This window comes from Boeremia exigua (assembly GCF_020726555.1).
Source record: "Boeremia exigua strain MPI-SDFR-AT-0100 chromosome Unknown C7974scaffold_11, whole genome shotgun sequence".
NCBI lineage: Eukaryota > Fungi > Ascomycota > Dothideomycetes > Pleosporales > Didymellaceae > Boeremia > Boeremia exigua.
The window spans coordinates 1519926-1546348 of record NW_025763528.1 but is presented as its reverse complement, the minus strand read 5'-3'; the positions used below and the strand labels follow the sequence as shown (position 1 = coordinate 1546348).

The following is a 26423-nucleotide window of genomic DNA, read 5'->3' as shown; positions in this document are numbered from 1 at the left end:
TGTACTGCAGCTCATGTGTGCACGAGCAAATGGCGATACTACCAAGACATTGATAGATCCAGACAGATGCAAGGCAAATGAAGGGTACAGTTACCGTTTTCACAAATGAGATATTACCACCGAAGCAGCGTAGGCCTGCTAGCTTTGGCGCCCACGTCCGTTGAGAGTAGTTGAATAGGCATTTTGACACAAACTTAATGGCACCATGGCCAGCGTCCCTTCTCTTGACAGCTGATAACAAAACAACACTCCGGTACTAATGCGGTGCTTTCTGGCTGGAGGAAGACTTTGTGCTATGTCTAAGACATCATTTTGTTTTTTACACTAAGAGTTCAGGCATTTTACCTAGTTTCTAGGTATTTCATACAAATCCTCAGTACATTTTTAACTAATTGAACCTTTGTTTGTTGTGAAATAATACAAAAACGCGGGGTTATTAACACTAATCTCTAGTGTTTCTTACAAGATTCTGTACCGTAGTATAAAGCCCATGTAACGCATCAATATTTGCATGAAGGAAAGCACACCGATTGATTTGTTATAAGAATTAGTACGACATATGAGCGGTGTAGATATGCGATGTCTGCATGTATGTGTCGTTGCGCGATACAGTTGAATGCTACTTAGACATAGCGTTCACCATTACAAAGACATATGTCAAGCCTTTCAATGAGTATTTGCTCTTGCTCTGAGAGTTGTTTGAATCTACCCCAACCTGATAAGCCTCTTTACTCCCATCATGGACTCACTGTAGCGACGGAAGCTGGCAAGTTGGAAGAGCTACCGGTTACGTTGGAAGACTCTGTCTGTGGTGACAGATCTGTCACAATGTCCGTGCCAGATGACGAAGTTACTGTCTCCGTGATTGAGGTGGGTGCTTGAGATGTGGGCTGTTGCTGGATCTGATCTCGAATTGAGTTGTAGTAGGAAATTACAAGGGCTGCTCGATCCGACTCGTACCCCATCTGCCTTCCAAGCTCCGCACGTGCTTGGGTGATTGAGTAGCAGGACTTGCTGGCACGTATGCGATTCCGATTTTCTTGCTGATCAAGTACGGCTATCGACTCCAGAATGGACACGTCGTTAGAAGCAGCACTATCTGTGCTGAGGTATTAGTGCTCTGGTCTGCACAAAAGTCGGGGACCTACCCGCAGTTTTCGCGGCTTGATCATCTTTCGCTAAGGTAGTCTTGGATACTACCCATTTCTTGGTTTTGCTGGCTAAGGCTGTGACTCTCTTCTCGAGCGGCCCGAGATGAATGATGGCTGCAATGCCCTGGATAAGGCCGCTGTTGTTGACGGCGAGGTGGACCGGTGTCTTTTTGAAGAGGGCGAACTCGGCGACCAGTTCCTCGCTCAAAAGCAAGTCATGTCTGCAGTTTGGAAGTACGTGAAAGCGAACTCTCTTCCACGGGCAAGGTCCTTTGGAGTTTTGTACTGGAATCGTCAACATGATCTCGACAATGCCAATAGTGAGCGCTATTGATCCGTCTGCAAATTTAATGCGCTCGGCTCCTGACTCAAGCGACAGATCGCGAGCCATCATGTATGAGTCACTGATGAGCGCGATCTCAGAGCCTGTGTCGGCATACGCATAGGCCAGCTCCCCCTCGGCAACACATACAACGTGGTTGGTGGCTTCTCCCATCGAACAAAAGAGATACGGACGCTCGTATGGACCAACTGAAACTCGCTTTGGTAATTCCTCGAGGCGGTGATCGTTGTCGGTCAGTGTCTGTGTCGCGATTAAGAAGTCGAGACCCATGAGAGTTGGTGTCGCTAGTTCTGCGAACACGTAGAACCAACATGGCATTGCAACTGCTTTATCTGGATGATCTGCCTTGAATTGAACTTTGGCTTCGAATTTTCCGAGAGCTTGCATAAACTTTCCGTTTGGTAGCTCGAATAAAGTGTTGCATTGTCCTTGCGATCGGAAACCCAGGGAATATGCTAGGGATAGCGAGATGTGATTTGCATACGTTCCAGTATCAGGGATGGCCACAATCTCTTTGGAGTATCCAGGACAATCGAATATAAGACGAATACCTTTTCGGGTAGCCGCAGCGGGAGCGTTGGCTAGAGCTTTGCCTCGAGTTATGGCTAGAGCTTCGGCGAAAGCTTCGGCTATAGTTTTGCCTCGAGTTATAGCTAGAGCTTTGACTGGAGCTTTGACTGGAGCTTTGGGAACGCCGGCTTTCATATGCACTTCAACCTTCGATATGTGGCAATTACCACATCGACCGTTCCCACAACTCGGACAGCTGGCAGAACGATAAACTATAGAGGGGTATCCGCAGTAGCACTATATCAAATACCAAAAGGCGTCAATTCAAGACCGCTGTACAACAAAAGCACCTGAGCACTTACACACTGCCAAACATAGGAATGGCGCTTTTTGGTCTGCTTTGCCATCTTGCCGTTTCGCTGCTGTTTCTTAGCTGGAAGAGCGGAGCGTACGCTACTACCAAACTTGCGCAAGTATTGAATGCAGGTGATGATAAATGATGGACTGATTGCTCGGTGTTTGCGAGATACTAGGTGTACCGGCAGCCCTCCTAACCTTGGAAGGGACCGTGCTTCGTGTAACGTACACAGGAGCGGGGTATGCATGCACAGCCACTCGGATCGGAGACCATTGTAGCAGACGGCCTGCGAGGCAAACTACGAGGCAGACTCAAATCTACATGCTTATTGCAATGAAACCTCCCTGATTTCCGTCCTTTCTCAAAATGTCCGGACAGCTTGAACAGACGTCCAACCCTTTCCGAGCTTCCCCAGTATCGCTTGATGGGTTCCCATCTCTTGCTAGTTTTATTGCTAGCGACAAGGATCGTACTTCGTTGATCTTCCGAAGGTTTGACAGGCTTGCTGCCAGGAACATACTCTACCTCCAAAGTGAGCTGGTTGAGCTAGAAGCACTCCAGGATCAGTATGACCGGGAAGACCAGAGCATCGATGGCGGGGACCTTCACACGAAGAGATGTGCAATGGACTGGGAAGAGTTTAAAGGTTCAGCAATGCCAACTGGAGTAGAGAAGCAGCAACGCCGCATGAAGCTCGTAAAGGACATACGTGCAAAAATGAAAGAATACCGTATGCTATCATTACAAGATTTGCAACACGCAGTCTGACCATCAAAGGCAAAGCCTTACTATCTGAGAGCTTACTGGCCAGTCTGGAAGCGCCACCAGATCGCAACTTCGAAAGCCTGATGTATGCTTCCACCCGACCGGTCAACAACACAGACCAGCGTGACTCCATATTCGGTGGGCATAGCGCAACGCTCTACAGTAGCAACGACGACATGGTTTTGCTCAAACATCCAGAGCACAGGGATAGGTTAACTTCATTTGTGGAGAAGCACATGCCGATTTTCTTCATTGTATGCTATCACTCAACCTGTAAACTGAATACACAGGGAGGATGCTAATCTTACCAAGTCAGAACGATCCAACGACGATATGGCGTTCGTATCGCAGAGAAGCATTTCCCGGTTCGTAACGATAGTCAGTATTGTACTGTCTATTGTCCTCTTGTTCAGTGCCATAGTGGCTCTGTATCTAGTCTCAAGTCCAGCTAAAAAACTTGTTATTCTGGGGTTGTATGTAGTCTTGTTTGCGAGTAGTGTAGGATTACTAACCACGGCGAAGAAGACCGAGATTTTTGCCGCAACAGCAGCATATGCCGCTGTGTTGGTGGTTTTCGTAAGCGGTAGTCTTGGGTCGGAATCATTGAGATAGTGTTACTGTATCTATGCTCACTATACACGTGTTTGCAATATTAACGTAGGTTTTATACACCAAGAGCCTATAAACCTTAGTAAGTTCCAGAATTTTACTACATAAAGTTATACTCCCTGCTACGCACTAAGGTTTTGTAGATCAATCTGATTGATGTGAATTTGTTTGCTTGCTTTCAAGATTTACCGTCCTGCGGAAGAGCATACCCACAAACGCAGCGCGGCTTCGCGATAAAGTATGTGTCCTGCTGTGCGGAAAAGTGCCTACATGATCCGTGAGGAGGCACAGCGCCATGCGTCGAAGCAGCATTGCGGTGATGGCATGCTCACGTATTCCTTCATAGGTGATGCGTACGTACATGGTTTGATGGATGGGCAAGCAATTGCTCAGGCGACAACGGACAAACTGAAGCAAGAGTGTATTCTTTTGGGCGGGCAAGCCTTGGACCCGGAAATGGAGTTTATGCATGCGGAGATGGATGTTCAGCATGTCGAAACGGAGGTTGAGCATGCGGGATCAAGGCTTCTTTACACGTCGACGGAGTTTGAGGCTGCGGGAAATAAGGTATCACCCACAGAGTCAGTGCCCGAGCGCAGCACTCATTCAAAAGCTGAGAGACCTCGCTGTAGCTGCGTTATTCTGTAGGCACAAAAGCAGGTTTTCTGTTGACCTGTCGAGACACTGTTGCACCACGAAGGGATCAGAGCTGCAGCAACAACACAATCACAAACGCCTCACCACACGCGACCAAAAAGTTTCAAACTTTTCTTCTATTCTCACCGCACACAGATTACTATTACTCAAATTACGCATTAAAATTAATCAGTCCCAACCCAATGACCACCTAGACATAGGAAAACCTAGACATAAGAAACCTAGAACATAGGAAATATATGTTTGTCGGAACACACCAAGTCCACGCGCAACACAACGCTTTACATCTCCGCGAACACCCAGCCCATGACGCCCACGGCACCCGCGAAGAGAACGGCGGGCGCGTTGGCGACGGCAGCGCCGGTGTAGTCGGGGACGGCAGGCGAGGAGGGGGTGGTGGGGGGTGAGACTGGGGGCGAGGCGGGGGGAGCAGCGGGAGGAGCAGCCGGGGGAGCAGCAGGAGGGGCAGCGGGAGGTGCAGCAGGAGGAGCGGCGGGAGGTGCAGCAGGAGGAGCGGCAGGAGGAGCAGCCGGGGGAGCAGCCGGGGGAGCAGCCGGGGGTGCGGCAGGAGGTGCGGCAGGAGGAGCAGCCGGAGGAGCAGCCGGGGGAGCAGCCGGAGGAGCAGCGGGAGGAGCAGCCGGGGGAGCAGCGGGAGGACCAGCAGGAGGATAGACAGGAGGGGGTGCAGGAGACGAGGCAGGGGGGGCAGGAGGAGCGGAAGAGCTGCCGGTAACGCGAATGGTGGAGGTGATTTGGCTGGTAGAGGTGACGGTCGTGGTGTTGTTGACGGGAGGAGGAGGAGGAGGAGTGCAGTAGGCCTTGCACGACGTAACAGTGATGGTACTGGTGGTGGTAGTAGTCTTGCCGTCGGTGGTGATGGGGCACACAGTCGTGGTGGTGTACGTGGTGTACTCCTGTGTCTTGTTGTTGACTGGGTAGACTGGGTAGGTCGGGTAGGGTGTGGGGGGTGACGGTGATGTGGGTCGGGTACGGCTTGGGAGCATAGCAGACATCCTTCTGGAAGGCGATGTAGGCCTCGTAGTCCTCCTTGCTGCAGCCCTTTCCAACCTTTCCGGCAACGTCCTCGTGCTCTAGGTCCTTGCAGATGCACTCGTAATCGCAGGGGCTGCACTTGCTGTGGGCGATGGCCTCGAAGACATAGGTCTGGACAGACTGGGGAAGCTTCTGGATGGTGCCGAAGATGTCCTTATCGCACTTGTGGGGGACAGGAGAGGCACTGTAGGCGCTGTATCCGGAGCTGTAGGCGCTGTAGGCCGAGCTGTGGTGAGCAGTGATATAGGACGTCAAAGTCGTCGCCGAAGTGACGTAGGTGGTGGTGGTGGAAGGCATAGCGCTGCTGTGGTTGCTAATAGGCACAGAAGGCGTGTAGATTGGAGTATAGGTTGGAGTGTCAACCGAAGAATACGGCGAAGTCTCCGAACTGTAGTCTGGATAGTAGACCGGAGTTGAAGTGTAAGCTGGGTAGCTAAGGGAGGACGAAACTTGGTAGGCCATTTCGAGAATTTATAGTCTGTTTCGAACTTAGAACGAAAGTGTGTGTGTTCAAATGCAGATATTCAGCGAGTGATGCGTTTCCTTGTTCTGTTCCGGGCCCTTCATTATATAGAAAGAATGTTTTGCGCCAACCTCGTCTCGACCGTTTGCGACATTTCCTAGCGCTGGCAAAGGACTCATACTGACGCGCGAGTGTAAAAATAACCGCCTCACGCATCCGGCAGACGTCTTTGTTTGGAGTTGAGCGCTGCGGAGTCCTCTGGGCCGATGTTGCGTTGCCGGATTCGGCCAGAACTGAGGAATGTAACCATCGCCAATGAAAAGTCTTGCGCAAACCCTAGTCGCTACCAACCGATTGCAATTGGACAAGTGCCCGGAAAAGCGCGCGATACGATGAGGCGCAAATAATGGCGTCGCTCGTATCTCTGCTGCTCCTGCACCTAATGCAGTGCCGCCACTTTCGGCCAGTCCCGCTTCGTCCTGCCAAAACAAACTCAACCTCATATACCCGAGAGCGTAACATCGGACGCGACCAATCTCACGGGTTATGTTGTCATGGACTGCTGCTCCCGTGGGGTCCTTGTGATGGGCTGCGAATGCGTTCGAGCAGTTTCATCATATCCATGGCAACCGGCTTCTCTTCTGCCTCGTTCAGCCATCCAATGATACGCTCGATGTCCCGGATCTCATAGTAACATTCATAGCGCTCCTTCGCGTACCTTACCGCACGTGAACGGTCGTCTACGGCATCGGCATCGGGTTCAGGCTGGTTAGCTAGAAGGTTCTCAAAGTACTTATTGGAGTATTCATGACCAGATAGGTGGCGCTGCATCGGGTGCTCTTCCATATAGTCCTTGTAGCGGTACGCTAGAACGTATGGGTCCTGTCGTAGAGATCGCGCGTTTGCTTCTTTCTGAAGCCTGCGAGCGCATCGTCGGGGAATCTGTGATCCGTCCATATGAGTGGGTATTCTCGAGTCGGTCGTGGTGTCAGGAAGTCGAAGTGGGCAGTCATGAGTTGAGATGTAGTCGAAAAGTGCGACAAAGCACGTGTACCTTTGTCTTAGATTGCTCCTTCCTAAACATGTGCGCTGCATGTGCGACAAATGGCATTTGCTTGCTGCTTTGTGACACTGAAACAAGCGCGGTCCTATGCAGTCCTGCAGTAAACAACAGACACAATAGAGTAATACGACACGTGGTAACCAAGGTGATGAAATGCATCTCCACGTGTGAAGGATGTGACATTATAGACAACGCCATGCTGTGAAGTGCCTGTCTCAACTAGGTTAATGAACGCCTATTCATTGTGTCCCAAATACTCTTACAGATAAGAAAAGACTTTAGCCGAGCGCGTTGCCTAGGTCGTGCTCTTTGATGTACTCTCCGCCCTTCTCGGCCCAGTCCGCTTTGGTAATGAAGTTGCGCCGGTTCTCCTTCTTGCCACCCCACTGAGCTGCACCTCGCCAGCTGTCCAGGACGCAATCCTTAGCCCGCCTTACCTTGATGCTTTGCTCAGCAGGCAAGACAGCCCTCAGCTCGTTCCTCAGTCTTTCTTCAAAGCCTTGGAAGAGGGTGTTTCCACCGGTCAAGAAGATGTCGCTGAGGACATCGTCTCTTCGGGAGTTGTTCGCGAGTCGCTCAGTCAAAATCGTCGACGCAATCTCGACGATGCCTGCTTGATCAAGACCTGCTATGGACGGTTGGAATACGACTTCAGGAACGCGGATGCGCTCGACGTTGAGATGCAGTTGATGGGCTTCACGTTGAGACTCGGGGTCATACGGATAAGGACCGTGGAAAAAAGCGTGTAGCACGCTCTTTGTCCAGTCTGTCTGTGCTTCCCGTGTGGAGTCCTCGGTGAAATTCGGGTCATGCTGCAGCAGCTGTCCTTCGATGTCCTTGAGAGCTTTGGCCAAATCTTCCTCTTCTTCATCATCCGACCCCTCGCCAGTTGCGATTGTGCGGTACACCGTCCAATCAGCATCGTCGGCGCCGAAGGTATCGTCATCTCCACCACCACGGCGGCGCTTTTTGGAGGGTGCATCTGAGGCCAAATTGGCAATAGATTTCATGCGCATCTGGTTAGCAAGCGATTTCCGGTTGCCAAGCTCCGCCTTCAGACGTTCCCGGTCCTTGATTTTCTGAACGATGGCTTGGCGGGCTATCCTTCGCTCGCCGATCCAACCGTCCGGATCGGACTCTCGTCGCTCGTCGTCGAGACGCTGTTCTTCTGCTAGACGAGCCTTCTCGTTGTCCTTCTCTACCCGCGCACGGAGGCGCGCATCGTAATTTGACTTCATAAGTCGCTGCTGGCGCTTTTGCTTGATGCCCTCTTCGTCCAGCTGATCGTCTGGGACTTCGAGAAGAGGGAAAGTAGGCTCTTCTTGTTGCTCTTCCTCGGCATCGTCACCAAGATCCTTGTTCCGTGTCTTCTTGATCGACTTCTCCAGCTCCTTGACCCTCTTGTCAAGCTGGCTTTCGTCGTCAAAGTCGTTAGACTCGAGCACACGCGCCTTCTCCTTCTTTGTGGGTATCTCCTGTATTTGCGCCTGTAGTTGTACGTAGTACTCGAATTCTTCCTCTTTCTTCTTGAGCTTGTCCAGGCGCATCTTGGCAGCTTGGGCTTGTAAGCGCCGTCCGCTCTCTTTACGCTTTTCGGCTGCTATCGCCAGTTCTTCCTCCGTCTTCTGTACCACTACCTGCTCGGTGTACGGCGTTTGGACGATGTGGTCCCGGTCTTCTAGCCCCGTCCAGTCTAGGTATCGGCTGAGCTCCTCTTCGTAGTTTTGTGATACGTAGCAATGCTCTCTGACCAAGTCTTCCGCCTGGGTGTCGCTGAGCTTGCCAGGGAAAGAGGGATACTTTAGTCTCAGCAGCTTCAGCAGGTACTGTGCGGACTGGAATCGCCCCCAGTTGAGTCGCGTGGCCTGTGATATCAGAGGCTTTGCATCAACGACGGGTATCAGGTGGGTTGAGGTGTAGGAAGAGTCGACGACCAAGCCATTGCGGCCACCGTTGTACGAGTATGAGAAGAGAGAATCGACGCCGTATGCGACAGATGGCGCGCCGTAGCACTCGAATAGGATTTCAGACATTGCTGTTATCATGTCAGCGATCTCCAGCAAAATTGTGCTCTGCTGTACATACTCTTTCTTGTGTAGCCCAAGTTGGCGACTGGTTCGGTCATGACGATGGGCCTGTCTATGCTGCCTGATCGCCCGTCGATGCCCATTTTGATAAAGCAGTAGTCCAGCACACCTTCCATAGCATCCCAGTTGTTGATGACGTTGCTCCCGGGCTCGTATATGGGCTTCGACTGCCCGCGCGCCGTGCCGTCAGAGAAGACGTCGGACCCGATGAATGTGAATGTGCGGTTGAGCTTGCGGTCCCTGTACCGTGCCATGTTGGGCAGCACCGAGAGACGCGGTTTGGAGTCAAAGGACCACCCGGCGCGCACCGCCGACGACCCTGCGATTCATTAACACTTGCGACAAGTGAGATCCATAGCTTGGGGTGGTACCATTGTCGATGATGATGGCTGTTTCCCGATTACTGCGCGCATAGCCTTCGTTGTCGATGGGCCTGAAGCCCTCGAAGGGTGGCTCGCTCACGTTCCAGATGCGCGCAGGGGGAGGCTTGGGAGAGTTGCGCCCCGAGGCGGCTGGCGCATCGTTGATCGCAGATGGCGCCATTGTCGTGAAGTCGTATGTTGAGGAAGGAGTGGTCAGGGAACGTCTATATCATGTCGCGCGGTCAATCTGCGGCGTAAGCAGGTCACTAGCGCGCGGGTTGTTGGGGTCGTGGTGGTTGCTGGTGGTTCTGTGAGCTGCGACTTCGCGGAGCGGTCCAAGCACGCGCCTCCGAGGTGTTGCGCGCTACAAAGTACCAAGGTACTCCAAACTTCAACGTGTGAATGCAAATTTTGGGCAAAAAGCAGAAGAGGGACTCTCGTAATCATGAGGTTTAGCTTTGTCTATCTGTCTCTCGCACACGGGTATCATTTTGTCCATCGTTCAGCTCATCTAACCATCAGTACCAATCTTCTAGATTTGGAATACCGATCCTGTGCTGCAGTTTTTCAACCAAGAGCATGGAAAGTCCCCTCAGGCTGGGTCTTTCAGACCGTTTGTCGCTGTCCTTGTCAGCTAGGCAGTAGTGGTCGAGCTGTAATGATTTATTTACCTTCAAGATGGAACAGAACATTTGACTGATAGTTCTTGAACATCTGCGCGACAAGTTCAGTGTCCATGTTCTGGATGTTGATCTCTTGGAGATTCTTGTTTAACATCATGATGGCCTCATTTAGTTTCTCCTGTATTTGGAGTCAGTTGAGCGCATACTGGTATTGTTTACATGGCTGCCACTCACAACATTGACAATGATACGTGAGAGCAAAAGGCTCTGTTGGTGCTCGTGGGGACTTTCCTTGAACCCAGTCAGCTATCTGCACTCTTGGACTCTAACACTTTCCTAACTTACCATAGCTGTTGCGATGCGACGGGTGGAGTTGGTGGGATGGACTAGAACAGTTAGATGCAGGGCGGCTTGGTGAAAGGCGATCGCCGACATCTCCACCTCCGCAAGCTCCCCCGACAGCTCGATAGCAACCACACATCGCCGTCGCTGCCTCACCGCCTCGCATCAACATGGCGCCGCTTACCACTCAGTCCGACGAGAAGACGCATCAGGCGCTGCTCGACAAGCTCGACATCTACGCCGTACACAAGCCGTTCCGCAACCCTAGCTGGAAGCCACCGCAGCGCCGCAACAAGAACCTCAAGCAGGTGCTCGGCGATGCATCGCGCAGAGAAGCCTCGATGATGAACACACAAGCCAACAGCGGCGCGTCGACGCCAGCCGTCGCGTCTGAGGGCGGCTCGACACCAGCCGGCATCGGTCGACCGCCGAACATCGCGCAAGCAGCGCAGAGCCTCGACCGGCTGGTCCTCGAGAAGAATGGCCGCGCAGCAGCAGCGAATGCAACCGGGCCTGCGCCGACCTACACAAACATCGAGTCCGCGCCGAGCTTCCATCCAAGCGCGCAGAAGAAGTACTGCGACATCACCGGACTGCCTGCACCCTACACCGACCCCAAGACGAGGTTGAGGTACCACAACAAAGAGATGTTCGGAACTATCAGGACAATGCCGCAGAACGTGTACGAGGGGTACTTGGCTGCAAGAGGCGCACATACAGTGCTCAAATGAGCTCCTGCACTGCGTAGATTCATCAACCAACAGCGGCGCATCAAGGTCTCACAAGCTGCGGCGCGCGGTACACTTTCGCGCATAACACTGGACGCGAGGTGAAGCTTGCAAGAAGCAAGCATCAGACGACCGTTGGCAGCAACCACGGGAAAGCAACAGCATGCTATGTATGACCATCAAAGTCAAGCACCTTCCACCCACGCAAGCTCCTTTCGAAGCAAGGCTCAAGAAGGCGCTCCGGCTTAATCGTGATCCTGTATTGTTCTTCGCCCATCAGACGGGATACCAGGAGCTCGGGGGGAGGCATCCCAGTTACAGCAGCACGGAATGGCATGCTGTTGTCAGGGCGGTTCTAAACTTTTCCTACAGGATAGCATCATAGTACAATCAGAAACACATTGATTTCTCCAAAGTCGGTACAAGATCTTGGCAACTGTATGTTGAGTTGATGAGTGACGAGACAAGACGGCGCAGCTCAAAAATCTGCGAACGCTCGCAAAACTCCACGCTAGCAGGGGGTGGCGCGCTAGCAGCCGAGGCGCGTCAACCTCAACGGGTCAGGACACGAGACAAAAGTTGCCAGGCACAGACAGACATAGACACTCACTCGCTTCCTCGGGGCTCATAGTTGCTGTTGTAGATCACGAGGTTCCCCTGCTGTTAGAACTACCACCGCATTTTTTGCGAATACATAGGCCCGGCCTCCCGAACTCAAGATGCCTACCATGTGGCTTTCAGATACCCAGAGTACGTTGGCATAGGTACTATAAACGTGTGGTTCTATACTGACAAACCACAGAGATCGGGGTCGCCTTCTGCTCAGGAGGTAGGTACGCTCTCCGTCCAGCAGACCGCATGCGAACCACGCTCTAACACCCGGGCTTCCCAGGCGGCCTCTTTCTCATGGGCGGCGTAATGATGTTTTTTGATCGCGCCATGTACGTTCTTTCCAGCCGTCTCTCAACTGCCGACTGACAACCCTCAGGCTGGCCATGGGCAACGTACGCCTCCTCCCCTCGCCCCCCCGCGCACCCTAACGCCCGCAGATCCTCTTCCTCATCGGCCTGACCCTCATAATCGGCACGCAGAAGACGCTCGCCTTCTTCGCGCGGCGGCAGAAGTGGAAAGGCACCGCCGCGTTCGCGCTGGGCATCACGCTGATCCTGATGCGCTGGGCCTTCTTCGGCTTCCTGATCGAGCTGTACGGCATCCTGGTGCTGTTTGGCGACTTCTTCGCCACGATCGCCGGGTTCGCGGGCGGCATCCCCATCGTGGGGCCGTACATCGCGAAGGCGCTGAATAGCCTGGGCGGCGCGAGTGCGGCCGCGAACGGCGAGAGCGTGTGAGCGCGTAGACGTCGCGGGGAACCAGACTCGGCGCGAACTGCACGGATCGGCGCGGCGCGGGACAGGGCGCGCGCGACGCTCGCAGGCAGTGTATTGTATACTACGGACTGGGCAGGCGTTCGGCGCGCCATTGCACACGATACCACACGAAGCGACGACAGGGCATGTATGTACTTAATTACCACACCTGCACACTCCACCCGCAGCGCCATGTACCCGCGCCACCCCCCACCCACCCCAAACCTCCTCAAGCAATGCCCTCGCGCAACACCCTCAAGCAATGCCCAAGCAACGCGCCCCAAACCCACACGCAATGCCCAAACACCGGAACATAGCAACCGCCCACCCCTTCCACACCCCCTCCGGCAGCCTTACATCCGAGGCACCGACACCCTTGTCGCACCTGCAGCCTCGCCGCCTTAACAGCGCCTGATAAGATGCGCAAAACGCGCGGGAGCTGGGATCCGAAACGCGAGGACTGGACATGACAGTGGACGGGCGGTGGTGCCGGCGCGGGCCAGGCCTTGCGAGTGTGAATGGTGGTGCAGCCAGACGCTGCTTACAGACTCAGCACACTGTCATGTTTTTGCGCGCGATAAGACTCAACCTGCATACATTATCGCGCTGACTCGCTGCTATAGCAGCACATGCACCGCACTGTGATGCCGTGTACTATGTATGCAAGTACCACAATCCCCTACACCATCCTCTACACCGCCCTCTACACCCCACCACCCCCCACCGTAAAAACAGCGCCCTGTGTATGTACTGTAGATGTGCAGCCCACAACACCCAACACTCCCAGCGTACTCCAACCCGTCCATACACACACACGAGCACGCGCTGTTTCACGTCGCATCAGCGCCGTTAAGCACAGGGATCACGCTCCTGATGACGCTGCGCGGCTAGATCGGGCCGGTTTCGTTTCATGTCGGGCGAGCGCGGGGGAAGGTCAGGGAAGGGAAGGTGAGGACGAAGAAGAAGAAGGGCCCGGAGTAGGAGGTCTTGGAGTGGGAGCAGAGAGAAAGAAGAGAGAGGGAGAGGGGAGAAGCAAGGTGGGAGGTGTCTTGAGAAGCGTGAGGCAAGGAAAACGGAAAAGAGTGGGTGTATTGATGGATTTGTCGCAGATGCACAGCGCAGCGCTGAAGTCATGTTCGTGGTAATAAGTAACTTGTGCACAATGGTATATCCTAAAAAAAAAACGCCCCGGCCGTGATGCAACCCGCGACGCCCGCCCGCGCCGCGCCCATACCGCTATAACGCGCACAACGCTATAACGCCAAGTGAAAAATAACAATCGTCCTTGTTTCGCGGTGCCCGCTACGGCAGGAAATGCGAATAGTGCCCGGGGACGCGCTGTCTGCACTTCTCGCAGTCGTCGCGGTAGCCCATGCTGAAGCGGCCGGGCGTGCCGGTCAGCGCGCCGCTGCGTTTGCGGCCGCGCGGGGTGGGCGGCAGGGCGAGCGGGGCCGACTCGGTGTCCATCTCGTCGGCAGTCGCGTGCGAGAAACTAAGTCGCGAGAGTTGCGATTGCGTCAGGGCGGTGGGCGTGTCGGGGATGTCTTCGTCTTCGGAGATGGGCGAGGGCATGCGGCGGCTGCGGTCGTTGGGCTGCTCTTGTCTGTTCTTGCGGACGGTCAGGCCAGGCAGTGAGGGCGATGCGTTGCTTGTTACGCCGCCTGCTGAGCCGCTGGTGGGATAGCTGAGCCCGTTCATGCCGCCTCGGCTGAATGTGGGATGTATGGGCGTCGGTATGCGCCCAGTGTTGTTGCAGTCGGAGAGCGTCGAGGAAGATGGATTGAATGTGGGCGGCCGAAAGAAATGGTCGCCGAATGGTGACTCTGGCGGTTGGCTACATACGTCGCTCTGATTGTCGTCTTCGTCCATGCTCATTCTGTAGTCCATATCTGACCACTGGGAGGACTGGACTGGGCCTCCCCATGCGTGGTTTTGTCGTTGTCCGTTGTGCGCCGACATCATGGTATCGGCGTGTGATGTTGCTGGCGGCGAAGGCGGAAGTGAGGGTCCGACATTGATATGTAATGGCGATGCTGCGAAACCATGGTTGAGGTGTGCGATGTATGCTGGTCGAGATTTCTATTACCCATCAGATTGGTCCACTGCATTTGTTGGCTGCTACACACCTTGAAGTTGGGCTCCTCCTCAGAGTCCGAGTCGTCGTCTCGCCGCCGCTTGGAAGTCATGGTCTGGAATTGAAACATGGTGGGTGTGATGTCAGAGCGACTGATTAGATTAGGTAGCGGGGGACACGATCAACGTGCGGGCGAGGCAGCAGTGAAATGGGTCCAGCGGCGCACAGATGGTCTTGAGTCTTCTCTTCGTCTCTGACCGCGGGGAATCTCGAAGCAGCGATGGATGTGGCGTGCTCATTTGTTTTGAGGCAGGCGCTGATGGGCTAGACAATCAGGGGAAGTGCAGAAGACTGCGACCCTGTTTCAGGTGTTGCATGAATGCTCTCCGACTGCCCAGTCGAAGGAGTCGCGCGCCTGTCTGATCGCTGGCGGATCCTGTGGGGAGTCGTTCCGTCGTTCCTCAAGTTTCTCAAGTGAGTTGCGCCGTTGTCGCAGCCGGCACCACCGTTACGAACGATGATCGTGGTGGAGGCTATGACCACGCTACCAGCCAGGGAGCCGCAGCCGCATCCCGTTGCGAAAATAGCGTCCCAGGAATCCGAGGTTCAGTGCCCCCTTTGCTCGGCGCAGGCGTGCGTAGAAACTGGTGGAGCTGAAGGCAGCCCGCTCAGCTGGACGGGCATTCTGATGCTGGTTGCGGCTGGATCACATGAATGCGGTGGGACAGCATGATGTGGAGGTTGCAACATGGAAATGATCAACCCCTCGGTACTGTGCACCTTTGAAAGGTAGCCTACCAGCTTGGCTTCGGGTCAACCCTTGTAGCCAGCAGTGCGAATGCAAGAACTGCTCGAGAACCATTGACGGTGCAGCGGTGAGTATGCCCTTCCAAGGTTGCCAAGAGCGCCATTGATCGACGCCTGAGGAATGGCGCTAGAGTCTATCGATTAGCCACGAACGCCCCGCCCAAACATTTTCGAGCGTGGAGCCTCTCAATTTGTCTGGATTATATGACTCCATGCAAATCGAAGTGACTTATAACGCAAACTACTCTCACACCACCTGAAATCTCTTAATCTTACATCTCTGCCTCTGCAAATCTTGTCTGCCCAGCCAATTGACTCCCTGCTTCACTGTCAGCAGCCAATCAAGCCCCGCGCATTGCCCCTCATAGCACGTCCCTACGTGGCGCTGCACAGCTCGCACTCAGCACACACTTGACCGCTGTTCCTCATCGCTTAATTGTCTGTTGTGAGTAAAGCCAGCACTCAGCCCCCTGTCACATGTAGGGCGCATGTCTGACTAGCTATAAGAAGCAGAGACCTTCACAATGGCCTTCGCCGACGCAGATCTCAAAAACCCTAAACTTGCCGGAGACATGCCTTCCTTCAACTCCACCGAGCAGAGCGACGATGTGCGCGGTATGTGCTGCAGAAATTTCGCCTAACAGTCGCAATGCTCATGTTGCGTCACAGTCCTCGGCTACGATCCTTTGATCCCTCCCCAGCTCCTCGCCGCCGAAGTCCCAATCACACCCGTCTCCGAGAAGACTGTCGTCCGCGGTCGCAAAGAGGCCGTCCAGATCATCACACAGCAAGATGACCGTCTCCTGGTCATGGTCGGGCCCTGCTCGCTGCACGACCCCGAGCTGGCGCTCGAGTACTGCCAGCGCCTGAAGGCTCTCGCCGACAAGCTGCAGGACAACATCTGCATCATCATGCGCGCCTACCTCGAGAAGCCCCGCACAACTGTCGGCTGGAAGGGCCTGATCAACGACCCCGACATCGACGAGTCGTTCCAGATCAACAAGGGTCTGCGCATCTCGCGCAAGCTTTTCGTCGACCTCACATCGTCTGGCATGCCCATTGCCTCCGAGATGCTCGACACCATCTCCCCCCAGTTCCTCGCAGACCTGATCTCCCTCGGCGCCATTGGTGCGCGCACAACAGAGTCGCAATTGCACCGTGAGCTTGCCTCTGGTCTCTCGTTCCCCATTGGCTTCAAGAACGGCACCGACGGCGGTCTCACAGTCGCTGTTGACGCGATTGGCAGCGCGGCCGCAAAGCACCACTTCATGGGTGTGACCAAGCAGGGTCTCGCGGCCATCACCCGGACAAGCGGAAACGAGCACTGCTTCGTCATCCTGCGCGGCGGGTCAAAGGGCACCAACTTCGACAGCGCCAGCATCAAGACTGTGCGCGAGCTGTTGCGGAAGAAGGGCCTGCCCGAGGTCATGATGGTGGACTGCTCCCACGGTATGTTCGCACCTGTGCAGTGATTTGAGTACGGCGACTGACGCTTCCAGGCAACTCCAACAAAGACCACCGCAACCAGCCCAAGGTCGCCAAGGATGTCGCGGATCAGATCCGCAATGGCGAGACGGGCATCGTCGGTGTCATGATCGAGTCCAACATCAACGAGGGCAACCAGAAGGTGCCTGCCGAGGGCCCCAGCGGCCTCAAGAAGGGCGTATCCATCACCGATGCCTGCATCGACTGGGAGTCCACGGTCGGCGTCCTTGAGGATCTCGCTGCTGCTGTTGCCGAGCGCAGGGCGAACAGCTCCAAGACTAACGGTGCGCACTGAGCGCGTAGACTGGCTTGGATCGGGAGGGTTGGTGCTTGTATATACGTGTTTTTTGCCGACGTTTACATTGGATGAAAAGTTCAACATGGGGGTGCAGATTTTACACATTCAGCGTCGAGAATACGATTGCATATCTTCACGATCAGCTTCGCTTTGGGTATCAAATCACTCGTCCTCTTCGTCTTCCTCCATCTCTTCATCTCCCCCTCTCCCACCCGCGCTATTCCGCTGCGGTACTCTGTCCGCCCTCTCGCCCACGTAAACGTTCCCGCTGCACACAGCCCTGCACTTCGGACACCTCTTCCCCTCAGCGCTCTTCCCCCTGTAATACTGATTCGCACACCGATCATGCCACCGCACCCCGCACTCGCGATTATTACACCGAATGCCAAACGTGACAATCTCCCTGCACCCTTCACAATCCCGAATCCTGACCACCGGCTCCTCGTCCTCGTCCTCGGCGCCCTCGTTGTACGTCTCCTTGAGATACGAGTGCAGCTCCATCAGCGCGCGCGGCGCAAGCGAGAAATACATGGCGCGCGAGAGCTGCAGAAAGCGGTCTGCGACCAGCGCATCGAGCACGGCGTCGGCCTCGGCGATCGAGATGCCCGCGTCGGCCTGGCTCTGCGCGTCGTCGGCGAGGCTGGCGGCCTGCGACTGGCGGCTGCGGCGCGGGCGCGCGAGCTGGCTGGCTTCCATTTGCTTGACCGCCATGGTCTCGCGCGTGGGTGTGTTGTTGGTGTCGAACATGGCGTCGAGCAGGCGGCGGATGAAGGCGATTTCGCTGGGGGAGAAGCGGGTCGCGAGCTGGGTCATGGCGTCCGAGGTCTTGTTTACGAGCGCGTAGGTTGTTTCTTTGGTCTGTTGGTTGCGGGTGTGGCGGATTTCGAAGTTGTAGGGCTCGAGGCGGGCGTTGATGGTCTGGATTGTGGGCGTGATGAAGCCGGACTGAGTTACGTCGCCGACAGGGAAGGGTCGCTCTGGGTCTGCGAGGTGTGTTAGTGAATGCGGTATATGTGGGGGAGTGGACTGACTATGCGCAGTCATGATGGCTGCGAGGACTGGCTTGATCTCATCCACTGTCATAACGCCATGAGTGAAGAAAGACTGCAGGAAGACGCGGTGGACGTGAGTATAGGCCTCCTCGTCTGGCACGTCGCGCACAAGCGGCGTTTCGTCCCGTGACATAGTGATCCTCACTTGAGGTAGGTCGAGTCAGCGTGCGATATTTCAAGTGGTGTGGGGTTGAAGTTGGAAGGAATAGACGCGTTGCCAGGGAATCTTGGCAAACGCGAAACCACGTGCAGGCGTCGCTGAAGTACACGGGCCGGGCCTGCCTACACCATCCATCGCGAATTGATGATTGAACGTTATTGCTCCCAATAAACTAATTGGGTGGGTACTATGCCTTTAATTGCATGTTAGACTTGCTACAATACTTCGCAGCTACAACCCCTGCATTGATGACCTTCAACACCGCTGGTCGTCTTGACAGCTTCCGTCGCTTCCAAGGTTTGTCTCCCAGCAACCTTGCAACAGCTTCACGACTCGCGGCTCACCGTGAATGACCTTGTGATCACAAAACAAGTACATCCTGGCCACAAGGCGCTGGACCGGTGAACTTGATAGTTATCATGCCATTTTGCAACTGTCAGATGGGGAAAACAGGGCGGTTGTCGTTTTGTCGGTCCTTCTACAGCGTGAAGCGTGCTAGATGACCACGAGGACCTTCTACCGGCCCGTTCATACATCATGATCCAGGTCCAAGTCGTTGTTCAATATCTCGGGAAGCTAAAAAAGTCTATCTGCAGGAACAGAGCCGCCGGCCGAACATGATGACGGTATTGCGGCAGGGGCCTCTTGGCTTACCCAACACCACGATGAATTTACAAAGTGCAAAAAATGGACAAAGTCACCAGTTTTGTTCGGCTATGATGCCGAGGATCGTGACAGTGCTCCCAGATAGCCGCCCCCTGGCCAGCACGAATCAGGCAGATCTGCAATTAGCAACGATTGGCCGGCAGCCGGTGCCAGCTCGCAAACAGCGGTCACCGTTGGTGAGCCCAACCGGGCACGCGACAAAAGGGTCCGTTCGCTCTGGCCTGGGCCAGCTCTGAAGATCAACCGTCATATGAACTCTATTCAGCAGCGAGCCCGCGATCAACATTTGCTCTTGCCCAAGGCTGCGAGCTGCTTAAGCATGTCCCGCAGCCCAGTGCATGACGGGGTCCTGTCTGGGACCATCATGTCAAACTAGCAAAACTCAGGGTCTTGTGGATCGCCTTGTTTCGTACCTACCGCTTGACGCCCAGCCTGGTCTCAGACAAGCCACAGCAGGTTTCCGCCTCGTACCCTGAAGTGGTCAGATGGCTCGCAATACCTGCACAATACCAGAGTGGCAGTGTGACTGGGAAGTACTGGGAGGTCAGCACGGAAGGCTGAGCACGTGAAGTTGCAGCGCATGTACACTACGGTGTACTCATGTCTCTGCAAGCTGCCCTGGTGGCCCTAGCGACTTGATGTCGCAATCGAATGAGAGGAAGCAGCGTGATAGGGCGGGCAGCTGACTGGACGGGTGGAAAAGTGGTGATGATTGTCAGTTCCAGGCCCGGCCCCGGGACTGAGCAACGCTCTCTGCGCCTTGGAAGCGGAACACTAGTAACTCGCCATCCCTCCATTTCCCGATCCCTAATAAGCACTCTCGATCCGCTGCCCTTCTATGCTCCAAAATTCACGATCACAAGTAGTTGTTTCCGCCCTCTTCTCCTCTCCGCCCACGCTCCGCCGTTGGCACTCTCAGCCCTACCACCGTTACGTCACGAGCCTGCTGTTTCAGGGGGCTCCAGAACGGACCCTGCGTACCCTCTTAGCGAGCCGCGCATTTCAACAGCCCGCCGGCGCAATTGGCCACGGCAACAGGTTTTGAACGCAGCAATTGCTTATCGCCGCATTTGCACTCCGAAGGCCTTCGTCCGGCCTCAGACATCAGCGACATTCCTCAGCACACTCAGCGAGCGCTGTTCTGAGCGTTCGTTGCTGCGCCGTCCAGGCCCTGTTTGTCATCGGTGCGGTGACATCATACTGGAAATTGCCGGGCAGCACACCACCCCGGCCATCACGCCCGCACCAACTATAATCAACGCCACGGAGATCCATATTTCATGTACCTATTGCCTACCACGCCCCTGCACCGCCGCTAGAGCCACACCTGCTACGTCGACACCATCGTGCAGTTGCTCAGCATGTCAACACCTGTGATTTCCCCCAGACCGCGAGGAACCTCCTACTCGGCACAGCGACCCGTCAGATCGACGCCCATGACGAAGCCAAGTACGACCCTACCCAGGGCCCATCCACCGCCTCTCGCGCCCCGCATGAACGGCATCGCCAAAACCCCGAGCCATGTCGTGCAGAAGAGTAAGGCACCGGGCACGCCGAGCCCGAATTACTTTGGCCTGACCGTCAATGGCGACCACTTCTCCTCCAGCGCGGCGCAGCACATCCGCGGCAACTGGAGTCCACCGACGTCAGACGTGCGCTCGACCGCCGCCGCGTCGCCGCAGATGATTCCTGTCGAGCAGAATCCCGAGTTCGAGCAGTTCAGGAAGGCCTCCGAGAACGCAAAGGGATTCGCTCTGGGCAACTTCGACTTTGGCTCGTTCTCGGCTGCCGTGCCCACAAAGGGCCCACTGACTGGGTCCTACAAGCCGCCTATATCTCCACAGTCGATGAGGGACACTACACAAGCCACCGTCGAAAAGTACGACGGCAGCAGCGATTCATCGCCCAAGTCGCCCAAGCCTCGCTCCCCCAAACGCATGCTTTCCACCGATGCATCCATGTTCCCCGACCGACCGAGGAGAAATTCACCAGCTTCCTTTGAAGGCTTCGGGCGCACAGATGCCATCGCCGAGTTCGATGAGATCCGCCCACCCCGGCCCTCCTTGCCGCCAACAAGAACCTCGCATCACCAATCGATGCGGGCAGAGACACTGCCTGCTAATATCTCTGGTGAAACCAACACCGAAGGGCCTACTATGGCGACCCCTCAGCACATCCTTAACATCCTAGAGTCAGCGGTCGAGGAGGTGCTCCTGCTCGACCTTCGAGTGTCCACGCAATACGCCAAATCTCGCATTGCAGGCGCACTTAGTCTTTGCATACCTACAACACTCCTCAAACGAGCATCGTTCAATGTACAGAAGTTGGCAGAGACCTTCAAAGACGACGAACAGAAGCAAAGATTCGAGAAATGGAGGAACAGCAAACACATCATAGTCTACGACTCCAACTCAGCGCAAATGAAGGACGCGGCAACTTGCATCAACACACTCAAGAAGTTCACATGTGAGGGCTGGAGTGGCAGCACTTTCATCATCCGCGGTGGCTTCCTAGAATTTTCACAGAAGTTCCCCAACTGGGTCACACAAGCGAGCTCCCAAAGCCCTATCTCGACATCGGGCATGAAGGGAGCCCTCAAGCTCAACATTGACCGACCTGTAGTTGCACCAGTCATCGGTGGCTGCCCAATGCCCGCTACGCAGAACGCTGCAAACCCCTTCTTCGGCAACATTCGTCAAAACATGGACCTCATCGGTGGTGTTGGCCAGATGCCTGTAAAGAAGCCCGCGTCCATGACTACATCTGCGAAAGAGGAAGTTCCGCAGTGGCTTCAGCACGCCGCAGATGACAAGGACGCGGGCAAGCGCGTGTCTGACAAGTTCTTACACATTGAGAAGAAGGAACAGAAGCGCATGCAGGAGGCCCTCTCAGGCAAAGTTGTCTACGGGACCCCTGGAGGGCAGAAAGATGTCTCCAAAAACATCCAAATTGCTGGTATCGAAAAGGGTTCCAAGAACCGGTACAACAACATCTGGCCGTACGAGCATTCTCGAGTCAAGCTCGAGGGTTGTGCAGATGGGTCGTGTGATTACATCAACGCCAACCATGTCCAAGCCGCCTACTCGAACAAGCGTTACATCGCGACGCAGGGTCCAATCCCCGCTACATTCAAGGTATGTCTTACACTACATCACACTAAGCAATCACGGCTGACAAATGTTTAGGACTTCTGGAACGTTGTTTGGCAGCAGGATGCCCGCGTCATTGTCATGCTTACCGCCGAGCAGGAGGGTGGACAAGTCAAAGCGCACAATTATTGGTCTGACAAGCACTTTGGCAATTTGCACTTGAAGCAGCTCGGAGAGCATCGTGCTTCCCTCGAGCCATCCAAGATCCACGGCCACAAGGAACGCTCGAGCGCAAACAGACCTACTCTCGGCCAGAGGAAATCGACAGCATCGCAACCGAGGACCTCGTTTTTCCCTGACCCTAATGAAGATGAGACCGCCGCACCTCCTGCATCTGAAAAGCCTTATGTCATCGTGCGGAAGTTTACACTTTCAAACGACGACGAGCCTTTCGAGCGCATGCGCGAAATCACGCAGCTGCAGTACTCCCACTGGCCTGACTTCGGTGCGCCAGCGCATCCGACCCACCTTCTCGGTCTTATCGAGCAGACCGATGCTGTCGTCCGTTCTGTCAATGGCGTCAGCTCCCCCAACAAGCCCGAGTCGGCTAACAGCCGTCCGGTTGTTGTCCATTGCTCTGCTGGCTGCGGCCGCACTGGTACATTCTGCACTGTTGACTCTGTCCTCGACATGCTCAAGCGCCAGAAGCTAGCCGGCTCCGGCCGACAACCCACGCCAATGGACGTCGACGCCGGGTCACCCAACCGCCGCGAGAACGGAGAGTGGATCAGCAAAGACGATCTAGATCTCGTTGAGAAGACGGTCGAGGACTTCCGCCTCCAGCGTCTCAGCATGGTGCAGTCGCTGCGCCAGTTTGTGCTTTGCTACGAAAGCGTCCTGGAGTGGGTGAACGAGCAGCACGTCCAGGCCAAGGCCGCTTAGACCGGGATTCTCCGCATTGCATGCATTTTGTCTGTTTTTTAGTTTTTGAGAAACTGGGTTCATGAGATTCACGACATGCATGAGCAGGGCGTGTGGGCGCACAGTTGTTAGCATTGGTGTTTTTTGCGGTTCGCTGTGTGGGATCATGGGTCGGCGTTGCATTGCTTCGGGCGTGTGTATAATGCATAGGTATCATGGCGAGTCGGCGTGGATCTGGGTTGGCTTGATGCGACGGGCTTGGATAGTATGGAATCAGGCGCAATGGTCGCGATGGCTAAAGAACACAATTGAAGACGTATTTCCAAATTGCTGCTTCAAATCTTTCATCTTGTCGTTTTGCATGTGCGGCCTCACTGCTGTTACCACACTGCTCTCGCCTTGGTGGGGTGCGTAATCACAAATGTCTCCCATATATACATGGTATGTCCAACAGCGCTTGAGCAGTACACCTGCCATCCACCGCCATCGGAGTCGTATATCTGTGCAGAAGCCAATACTCTGCCCCCAGAAACCCACGCCTCCATCCACAAAACCACCGAGAAGCGGTAGGACAGAACAAGTGCCACAAGCCCCATCACCAGAAGGCTCGAGTACCCGCAACAACGCATCAAAGCCCAAACACCCTCCTCCATCCCATCTAACGACCTCCCACTGTCCTTCATAGCTTCCTCAATACATCTCAACGCCCGCTGCTCTACACGACCCGCCTCCCCGCCACCTTGCGGTTCTCAACCTGCCTCTTCGCCTTCAGCGCATCGCGCCTCCTCTTCTTCCACGCACGATTGATATCGCCCCTGTGCTCCCAGAACCACGCCTTGAACGCGCTATCCTCCTTGGGCTCGCCAGCCGGCGCAGCCTCGCCGTCCTCACCGCCCTCAGCCTCCTCAACCACATCAGCAAGCCCCTTGCCCTTATTCGCCCGCGTATTCAGACTGAGCTGCGCCTCCGCGGCCCCGTCGCCGCTCAGCTCTGCGTCCTCCTCGGCGTCCGCGCTGCCCTTGCGCCAGTCGAAGCTGAACCGGCGGCCGATGGCGGCGGTGTCAGGCGTTGGGGCGGCGCTGCGCAGGCCGCGCCACTCGAGATCGCGCTGCGTGAAGGGGGTGGTGGGCGCGGCGTCGGTGGGCGAGGTGGCGGCGGGCGGCGAGGTGGTTTCGTTGTCGAAGAAGGAGAAGGTTGTGTTTATGGGGGGTGGCTTGGTCGGGGTGGAGAGTGTGGGGGTGCGTTTGAAGAGTGCTTCGAGGGGGTGGATTTCTTTGGATTCTGTGGAGAGGGTGGCGGGGATGGGTTTGGGGGTTGGTTTGGAGGCCGGTTTGGAGTGGACTGGGGAGGGGACGGGGGAGGCGGCGGGAGAGTTCTTGCTTGCTTCTGAGTCGTTGTCGAATTCTGGGTCTGAGTCTGAGTCGGAGTCGGAGTCGGAGGAGTCTTCGGAGGAGCTCGATACGACACTCGAATCGTCGTCCACTTCAGACTCGGACGATGACTCTGGTGGTGGTGCGGCCTTCTTCTTTTTCTCTTTCTTCGCTGGCTTAGGCGCTTCTTTCTTCACGATTGGTCGTCCTTGAGAGTCTGTTGGCGGCGGCTCCTTCAACGGCTGGCCATCCACGAGCTGCAGAACTCTGCTGTGCGCTGCTTTCTTCGTCTCAGGTTCGACCACAGTGCCGTCCTCGTCCACCCATCCTACGCCATCAATGTAGTCGACTGGAGGCTTCTTCTCGGTCGAGACCTTGGCTACCTTGAGGAAGGAAGGCGTCTTGGTGTTCTTCTCGAATTCATGAATAATGACTTCCTTGGTCTTGGTTTTGCGCTCTTTCTTGTCCTTCTTTTCCTTCTTTTCCTTCTTCTTCTCTTTGTGCGTGTGCTCAGTCGCAGCAACAGGCTCTAGCTTCGCTGTGAAGAGGAGCTCGGCATCTTTGGTGTATTTGGACGGCTTCGCCTGGTGCTTGTCGTCTTTGCTCTTCTTGTCCTTCTTGTCCTTGCTGCTCCTAGTCTTTGCAGAAGCAGGCTCAGTCCATCCACGCTTGACCTTGCGGCCCTCTGGGAGCTCCACGCCGTCAAAGACACCAGGTGACCTCTCGCGCTTCTCTGATTTCGCCTTCTTCTCTTTCTTCTCCTTCTTGTCTTTCTTTGAGCGCTTGGCAGGCTTCTCCTCGGCGTCTGCTTCTTCGCGCGCTTTGCGCTTCTCGGGCTTGGCCATCTCGATGCGCACCTTTGAGCCCTTCAGCGTAGCACCGTTGAGCTTCTTCTTGATCTTCTGCGCCTCTGGCTCTGGCAGCTCGACGTAGCCAAATCCTCTCTCGGGAAACGTCTCAGTGGCGTGGTAGGAGATGTTGCGCGCAAGCGGCAGGACTGATGGCGCGAGATAGACCTTTAGCAGCTCAGGCTTGAACGGCGTAATGTGCAGTCTGACAGTCTTGGTGTTATCCGATTCTGTAGCAGGCGCCTGTGTCGCGGGCATTGAGTCGCCGTGACCGTGTATATCCGAAGCTCGAAGCTGTTCTGCGCGTGCAACTTGACCGCGGCGGTGGGGAGGAAAATGTAGGCCTTAGCGCCTGCTGGTCGTCGATCAGGTCAAAGCGCGGCGAGCTGTCGGACTGGGATGTCAAAGAACAGCCGAACCTGGTCAACCCTCGAGTCTGTGTGAGATCAGGTGAAACCCCAGATCATCGCTGACTGCGAGTGTCGTGTTCTTGTAAGCACGCGCCGACTGTGCATCGGAAACCGAGCGGACCCTGGTCAGCCGCACCCAACCGCCACCAACGCGCCAGCACTCGTCGCGCAACTGTACAACAACCACCGCGACCATGAGGAGGTACCTCCTTGCTGTTCTGACCTTCTTTGCATTTTTATCGCTGTCTCTCGCCGCATGTACGTCTCTCGCCCGCCGCCACTTTCGCCTCTAACCACCACAGCACCGACATCCTACTGCAAATGCACCTGCTTCGGCAATAGCACCATAGTCGCCCTCGACGCGCCCTCCACCACGTCGAAACCGCACCTCGAACTGCGTCCACGCGCGAATAGAAAGTCTTGCAACGACTGCAACCGCCAGTTCTGTCTGGGCTACAGCTTCTGCAAGGGTGAGAAGGAGGAGAAGGTCCTCACATCGTGTTTCCAGCGAGACTCGACAAAGGACCAGGTCGTGGTGCTGGCCTTCATCGCTGCGACGGTGGGATTACTGGGGTATGCGGGCGTGAGGCCGTGGGTAGACCAATGGCGAGAGGTAAGCACCAGTTCTGATTGCGAGGCTCGTACTAACGTTGCACAGCGCCGCCAAAGCTACATGCCCGTCTCGGGGCGAGGCAATCAATAGACAGAAGCTGCTCGTGCGATGATCGATATGCAATTATAGACATGAATGACAGATATCCA

The 26423-nt window shown here is 55.3% G+C and overlaps 14 protein-coding genes across 14 annotated transcripts; 6 read left to right on the top strand and 8 right to left on the bottom strand.

Moving 5' to 3' along the window:
• Positions 1-381: 381 nt before the first annotated feature.
• Positions 382-2388, bottom strand: C7974DRAFT_402520 (uncharacterized protein). Its single transcript, XM_046142722.1, has 3 exons — positions 2367-2388; positions 1149-2313; positions 382-1099 (listed from the first exon to the last, which is right to left on the bottom strand). The coding sequence occupies exons 2-3, from the start codon at positions 2197-2199 to the stop codon at positions 738-740; spliced, it is 1413 nt and encodes a 470-aa protein (XP_045993634.1). The 5' UTR covers positions 2200-2313; positions 2367-2388; the 3' UTR covers positions 382-737.
• Positions 2389-2650: 262 nt separating this feature from the next.
• On the top strand, positions 2651-3871 carry C7974DRAFT_53138 (uncharacterized protein). Its single transcript, XM_046146803.1, has 3 exons — positions 2651-3092; positions 3140-3381; positions 3440-3871. Exons 1-3 carry the CDS (start codon positions 2729-2731, stop codon positions 3737-3739), a joined length of 906 nt encoding a protein of 301 aa, XP_045993633.1. The 5' UTR covers positions 2651-2728; the 3' UTR covers positions 3740-3871.
• A 626-nt stretch (positions 3872-4497) lies between these two features.
• On the bottom strand, positions 4498-5908 carry C7974DRAFT_427748 (uncharacterized protein; the record flags this gene model as incomplete). Its single annotated transcript, XM_046144574.1, has 2 exons — positions 4498-5307; positions 5366-5908. The coding sequence occupies 2 exons, from the start codon at positions 5906-5908 to the stop codon at positions 4675-4677; spliced, it is 1176 nt and encodes a 391-aa protein (XP_045993632.1). The 3' UTR covers positions 4498-4674.
• A 625-nt stretch (positions 5909-6533) lies between these two features.
• On the bottom strand, positions 6534-6803 carry C7974DRAFT_295863 (uncharacterized protein; the record flags this gene model as incomplete). Its single annotated transcript, XM_046137685.1, has 1 exon — positions 6534-6803. A coding segment is annotated over one exon (270 nt), but the record flags the coding sequence as incomplete, so codon positions are not given.
• A 447-nt stretch (positions 6804-7250) lies between these two features.
• On the bottom strand, positions 7251-9602 carry C7974DRAFT_436751 (uncharacterized protein; the record flags this gene model as incomplete). The annotated part of the gene is made up of 3 exons (XM_046145147.1): positions 7251-9007; positions 9058-9378; positions 9431-9602. The coding sequence occupies 3 exons, from the start codon at positions 9600-9602 to the stop codon at positions 7251-7253; spliced, it is 2250 nt and encodes a 749-aa protein (XP_045993630.1).
• A 276-nt stretch (positions 9603-9878) lies between these two features.
• Positions 9879-10500, bottom strand: C7974DRAFT_53066 (DASH complex subunit Dad4-domain-containing protein). The gene is made up of 4 exons (XM_046146802.1): positions 10390-10500; positions 10279-10335; positions 10093-10222; positions 9879-10042 (listed from the first exon to the last, which is right to left on the bottom strand). The coding sequence occupies exons 1-4, from the start codon at positions 10477-10479 to the stop codon at positions 10014-10016; spliced, it is 306 nt and encodes a 101-aa protein (XP_045993629.1). The 5' UTR covers positions 10480-10500; the 3' UTR covers positions 9879-10013.
• C7974DRAFT_402510 (YL1 nuclear protein C-terminal domain-containing protein) lies at positions 10433-11548 on the top strand. Its single transcript, XM_046142721.1, has one exon. It carries the CDS (start codon positions 10557-10559, stop codon positions 11115-11117), a length of 561 nt encoding a protein of 186 aa, XP_045993628.1. The 5' UTR covers positions 10433-10556; the 3' UTR covers positions 11118-11548.
• A 149-nt stretch (positions 11549-11697) lies between these two features.
• Positions 11698-12705, top strand: C7974DRAFT_52850 (vesicle transport protein). The gene is made up of 5 exons (XM_046146799.1): positions 11698-11864; positions 11917-11943; positions 12007-12055; positions 12103-12118; positions 12164-12705. Exons 1-5 carry the CDS (start codon positions 11834-11836, stop codon positions 12461-12463), a joined length of 423 nt encoding a protein of 140 aa, XP_045993627.1. The 5' UTR covers positions 11698-11833; the 3' UTR covers positions 12464-12705.
• A 999-nt stretch (positions 12706-13704) lies between these two features.
• Positions 13705-14878, bottom strand: C7974DRAFT_52949 (uncharacterized protein). The gene is made up of 2 exons (XM_046146800.1): positions 14608-14878; positions 13705-14560 (listed from the first exon to the last, which is right to left on the bottom strand). The coding sequence occupies exons 1-2, from the start codon at positions 14683-14685 to the stop codon at positions 13784-13786; spliced, it is 855 nt and encodes a 284-aa protein (XP_045993626.1). The 5' UTR covers positions 14686-14878; the 3' UTR covers positions 13705-13783.
• Positions 14879-15934: 1056 nt separating this feature from the next.
• On the top strand, positions 15935-17142 carry C7974DRAFT_436762 (phospho-2-dehydro-3-deoxyheptonate aldolase-like protein; the record flags this gene model as incomplete). Its single annotated transcript, XM_046145148.1, has 3 exons — positions 15935-15977; positions 16032-16811; positions 16862-17142. The coding sequence occupies 3 exons, from the start codon at positions 15935-15937 to the stop codon at positions 17140-17142; spliced, it is 1104 nt and encodes a 367-aa protein (XP_045993625.1).
• Positions 17143-17284: 142 nt separating this feature from the next.
• C7974DRAFT_402498 (Nse1 non-SMC component of SMC5-6 complex-domain-containing protein) lies at positions 17285-18532 on the bottom strand. The gene is made up of 2 exons (XM_046142720.1): positions 18177-18532; positions 17285-18128 (listed from the first exon to the last, which is right to left on the bottom strand). The coding sequence occupies exons 1-2, from the start codon at positions 18328-18330 to the stop codon at positions 17308-17310; spliced, it is 975 nt and encodes a 324-aa protein (XP_045993624.1). The 5' UTR covers positions 18331-18532; the 3' UTR covers positions 17285-17307.
• A 1694-nt stretch (positions 18533-20226) lies between these two features.
• On the top strand, positions 20227-23357 carry C7974DRAFT_52738 (tyrosine-protein phosphatase-like protein non-receptor). Its single transcript, XM_046146796.1, has 2 exons — positions 20227-22157; positions 22209-23357. The coding sequence occupies exons 1-2, from the start codon at positions 20385-20387 to the stop codon at positions 23052-23054; spliced, it is 2619 nt and encodes an 872-aa protein (XP_045993623.1). The 5' UTR covers positions 20227-20384; the 3' UTR covers positions 23055-23357.
• Positions 23310-25724, bottom strand: C7974DRAFT_402493 (uncharacterized protein). Its single transcript, XM_046142719.1, has one exon. It carries the CDS (start codon positions 25507-25509, stop codon positions 23749-23751), a length of 1761 nt encoding a protein of 586 aa, XP_045993622.1. The 5' UTR covers positions 25510-25724; the 3' UTR covers positions 23310-23748.
• C7974DRAFT_402490 (uncharacterized protein) lies at positions 25725-26400 on the top strand. The gene is made up of 3 exons (XM_046142718.1): positions 25725-25919; positions 25964-26274; positions 26320-26400. Exons 1-3 carry the CDS (start codon positions 25856-25858, stop codon positions 26362-26364), a joined length of 420 nt encoding a protein of 139 aa, XP_045993621.1. The 5' UTR covers positions 25725-25855; the 3' UTR covers positions 26365-26400.
• The last annotated feature ends 23 nt before the right edge of the window (positions 26401-26423 follow it).

What these genes read in the sequence shown, in the direction of transcription:
- C7974DRAFT_52738 (XM_046146796.1), top strand. Translation starts at nt 20,385, where the DNA reads ATGTCAACACCTGTGATTTCCCCCAGACCGCGAGGAACCTCCTACTCG. An exon ending in CAATCCCCGCTACATTCAAG is followed by an intron (nt 22,158 to 22,208) that starts GTATGTCTTACA and finishes ACAAATGTTTAG; the next exon opens with GACTTCTGGAACGTTGTTTG.
- C7974DRAFT_402490 (XM_046142718.1), top strand. Translation starts at nt 25,856, where the DNA reads ATGAGGAGGTACCTCCTTGCTGTTCTGACCTTCTTTGCATTTTTATCG. An exon ending in ATCGCTGTCTCTCGCCGCAT is followed by an intron (nt 25,920 to 25,963) that starts GTACGTCTCTCG and finishes TAACCACCACAG; the next exon opens with CACCGACATCCTACTGCAAA. An exon ending in GGGTAGACCAATGGCGAGAG is followed by an intron (nt 26,275 to 26,319) that starts GTAAGCACCAGT and finishes AACGTTGCACAG; the next exon opens with CGCCGCCAAAGCTACATGCC.
- C7974DRAFT_53138 (XM_046146803.1), top strand. Translation starts at nt 2,729, where the DNA reads ATGTCCGGACAGCTTGAACAGACGTCCAACCCTTTCCGAGCTTCCCCA. An exon ending in TGCAAAAATGAAAGAATACC is followed by an intron (nt 3,093 to 3,139) that starts GTATGCTATCAT and finishes TGACCATCAAAG; the next exon opens with GCAAAGCCTTACTATCTGAG. An exon ending in ACATGCCGATTTTCTTCATT is followed by an intron (nt 3,382 to 3,439) that starts GTATGCTATCAC and finishes AATCTTACCAAG; the next exon opens with TCAGAACGATCCAACGACGA.
- C7974DRAFT_402520 (XM_046142722.1), bottom strand. Translation starts at nt 2,199, where the DNA reads ATGAAAGCCGGCGTTCCCAAAGCTCCAGTCAAAGCTCCAGTCAAAGCT. An exon ending in TCAAGCCGCGAAAACTGCGG is followed by an intron (nt 1,100 to 1,148) that starts GTAGGTCCCCGA and finishes ACCTCAGCACAG; the next exon opens with ATAGTGCTGCTTCTAACGAC.
- C7974DRAFT_52949 (XM_046146800.1), bottom strand. Translation starts at nt 14,685, where the DNA reads ATGTTTCAATTCCAGACCATGACTTCCAAGCGGCGGCGAGACGACGAC. An exon ending in AGGAGGAGCCCAACTTCAAG is followed by an intron (nt 14,561 to 14,607) that starts GTGTGTAGCAGC and finishes GATGGGTAATAG; the next exon opens with AAATCTCGACCAGCATACAT.
- C7974DRAFT_402510 (XM_046142721.1), top strand. Translation starts at nt 10,557, where the DNA reads ATGGCGCCGCTTACCACTCAGTCCGACGAGAAGACGCATCAGGCGCTG.
- C7974DRAFT_402498 (XM_046142720.1), bottom strand. Translation starts at nt 18,330, where the DNA reads ATGTCACGGGACGAAACGCCGCTTGTGCGCGACGTGCCAGACGAGGAG. An exon ending in AGCCATCATGACTGCGCATA is followed by an intron (nt 18,129 to 18,176) that starts GTCAGTCCACTC and finishes CACACCTCGCAG; the next exon opens with ACCCAGAGCGACCCTTCCCT.
- C7974DRAFT_53066 (XM_046146802.1), bottom strand. Translation starts at nt 10,479, where the DNA reads ATGTCGGCGATCGCCTTTCACCAAGCCGCCCTGCATCTAACTGTTCTA. An exon ending in GTCGCATCGCAACAGCTATG is followed by an intron (nt 10,336 to 10,389) that starts GTAAGTTAGGAA and finishes ACTGGGTTCAAG; the next exon opens with GAAAGTCCCCACGAGCACCA. An exon ending in TGTTCTGTTCCATCTTGAAG is followed by an intron (nt 10,043 to 10,092) that starts GTAAATAAATCA and finishes TGACAAGGACAG; the next exon opens with CGACAAACGGTCTGAAAGAC.
- C7974DRAFT_52850 (XM_046146799.1), top strand. Translation starts at nt 11,834, where the DNA reads ATGCCTACCATGTGGCTTTCAGATACCCAGA. An exon ending in GTGGCTTTCAGATACCCAGA is followed by an intron (nt 11,865 to 11,916) that starts GTACGTTGGCAT and finishes GACAAACCACAG; the next exon opens with AGATCGGGGTCGCCTTCTGC. An exon ending in GGTCGCCTTCTGCTCAGGAG is followed by an intron (nt 11,944 to 12,006) that starts GTAGGTACGCTC and finishes CGGGCTTCCCAG; the next exon opens with GCGGCCTCTTTCTCATGGGC.
- C7974DRAFT_402493 (XM_046142719.1), bottom strand. Translation starts at nt 25,509, where the DNA reads ATGCCCGCGACACAGGCGCCTGCTACAGAATCGGATAACACCAAGACT.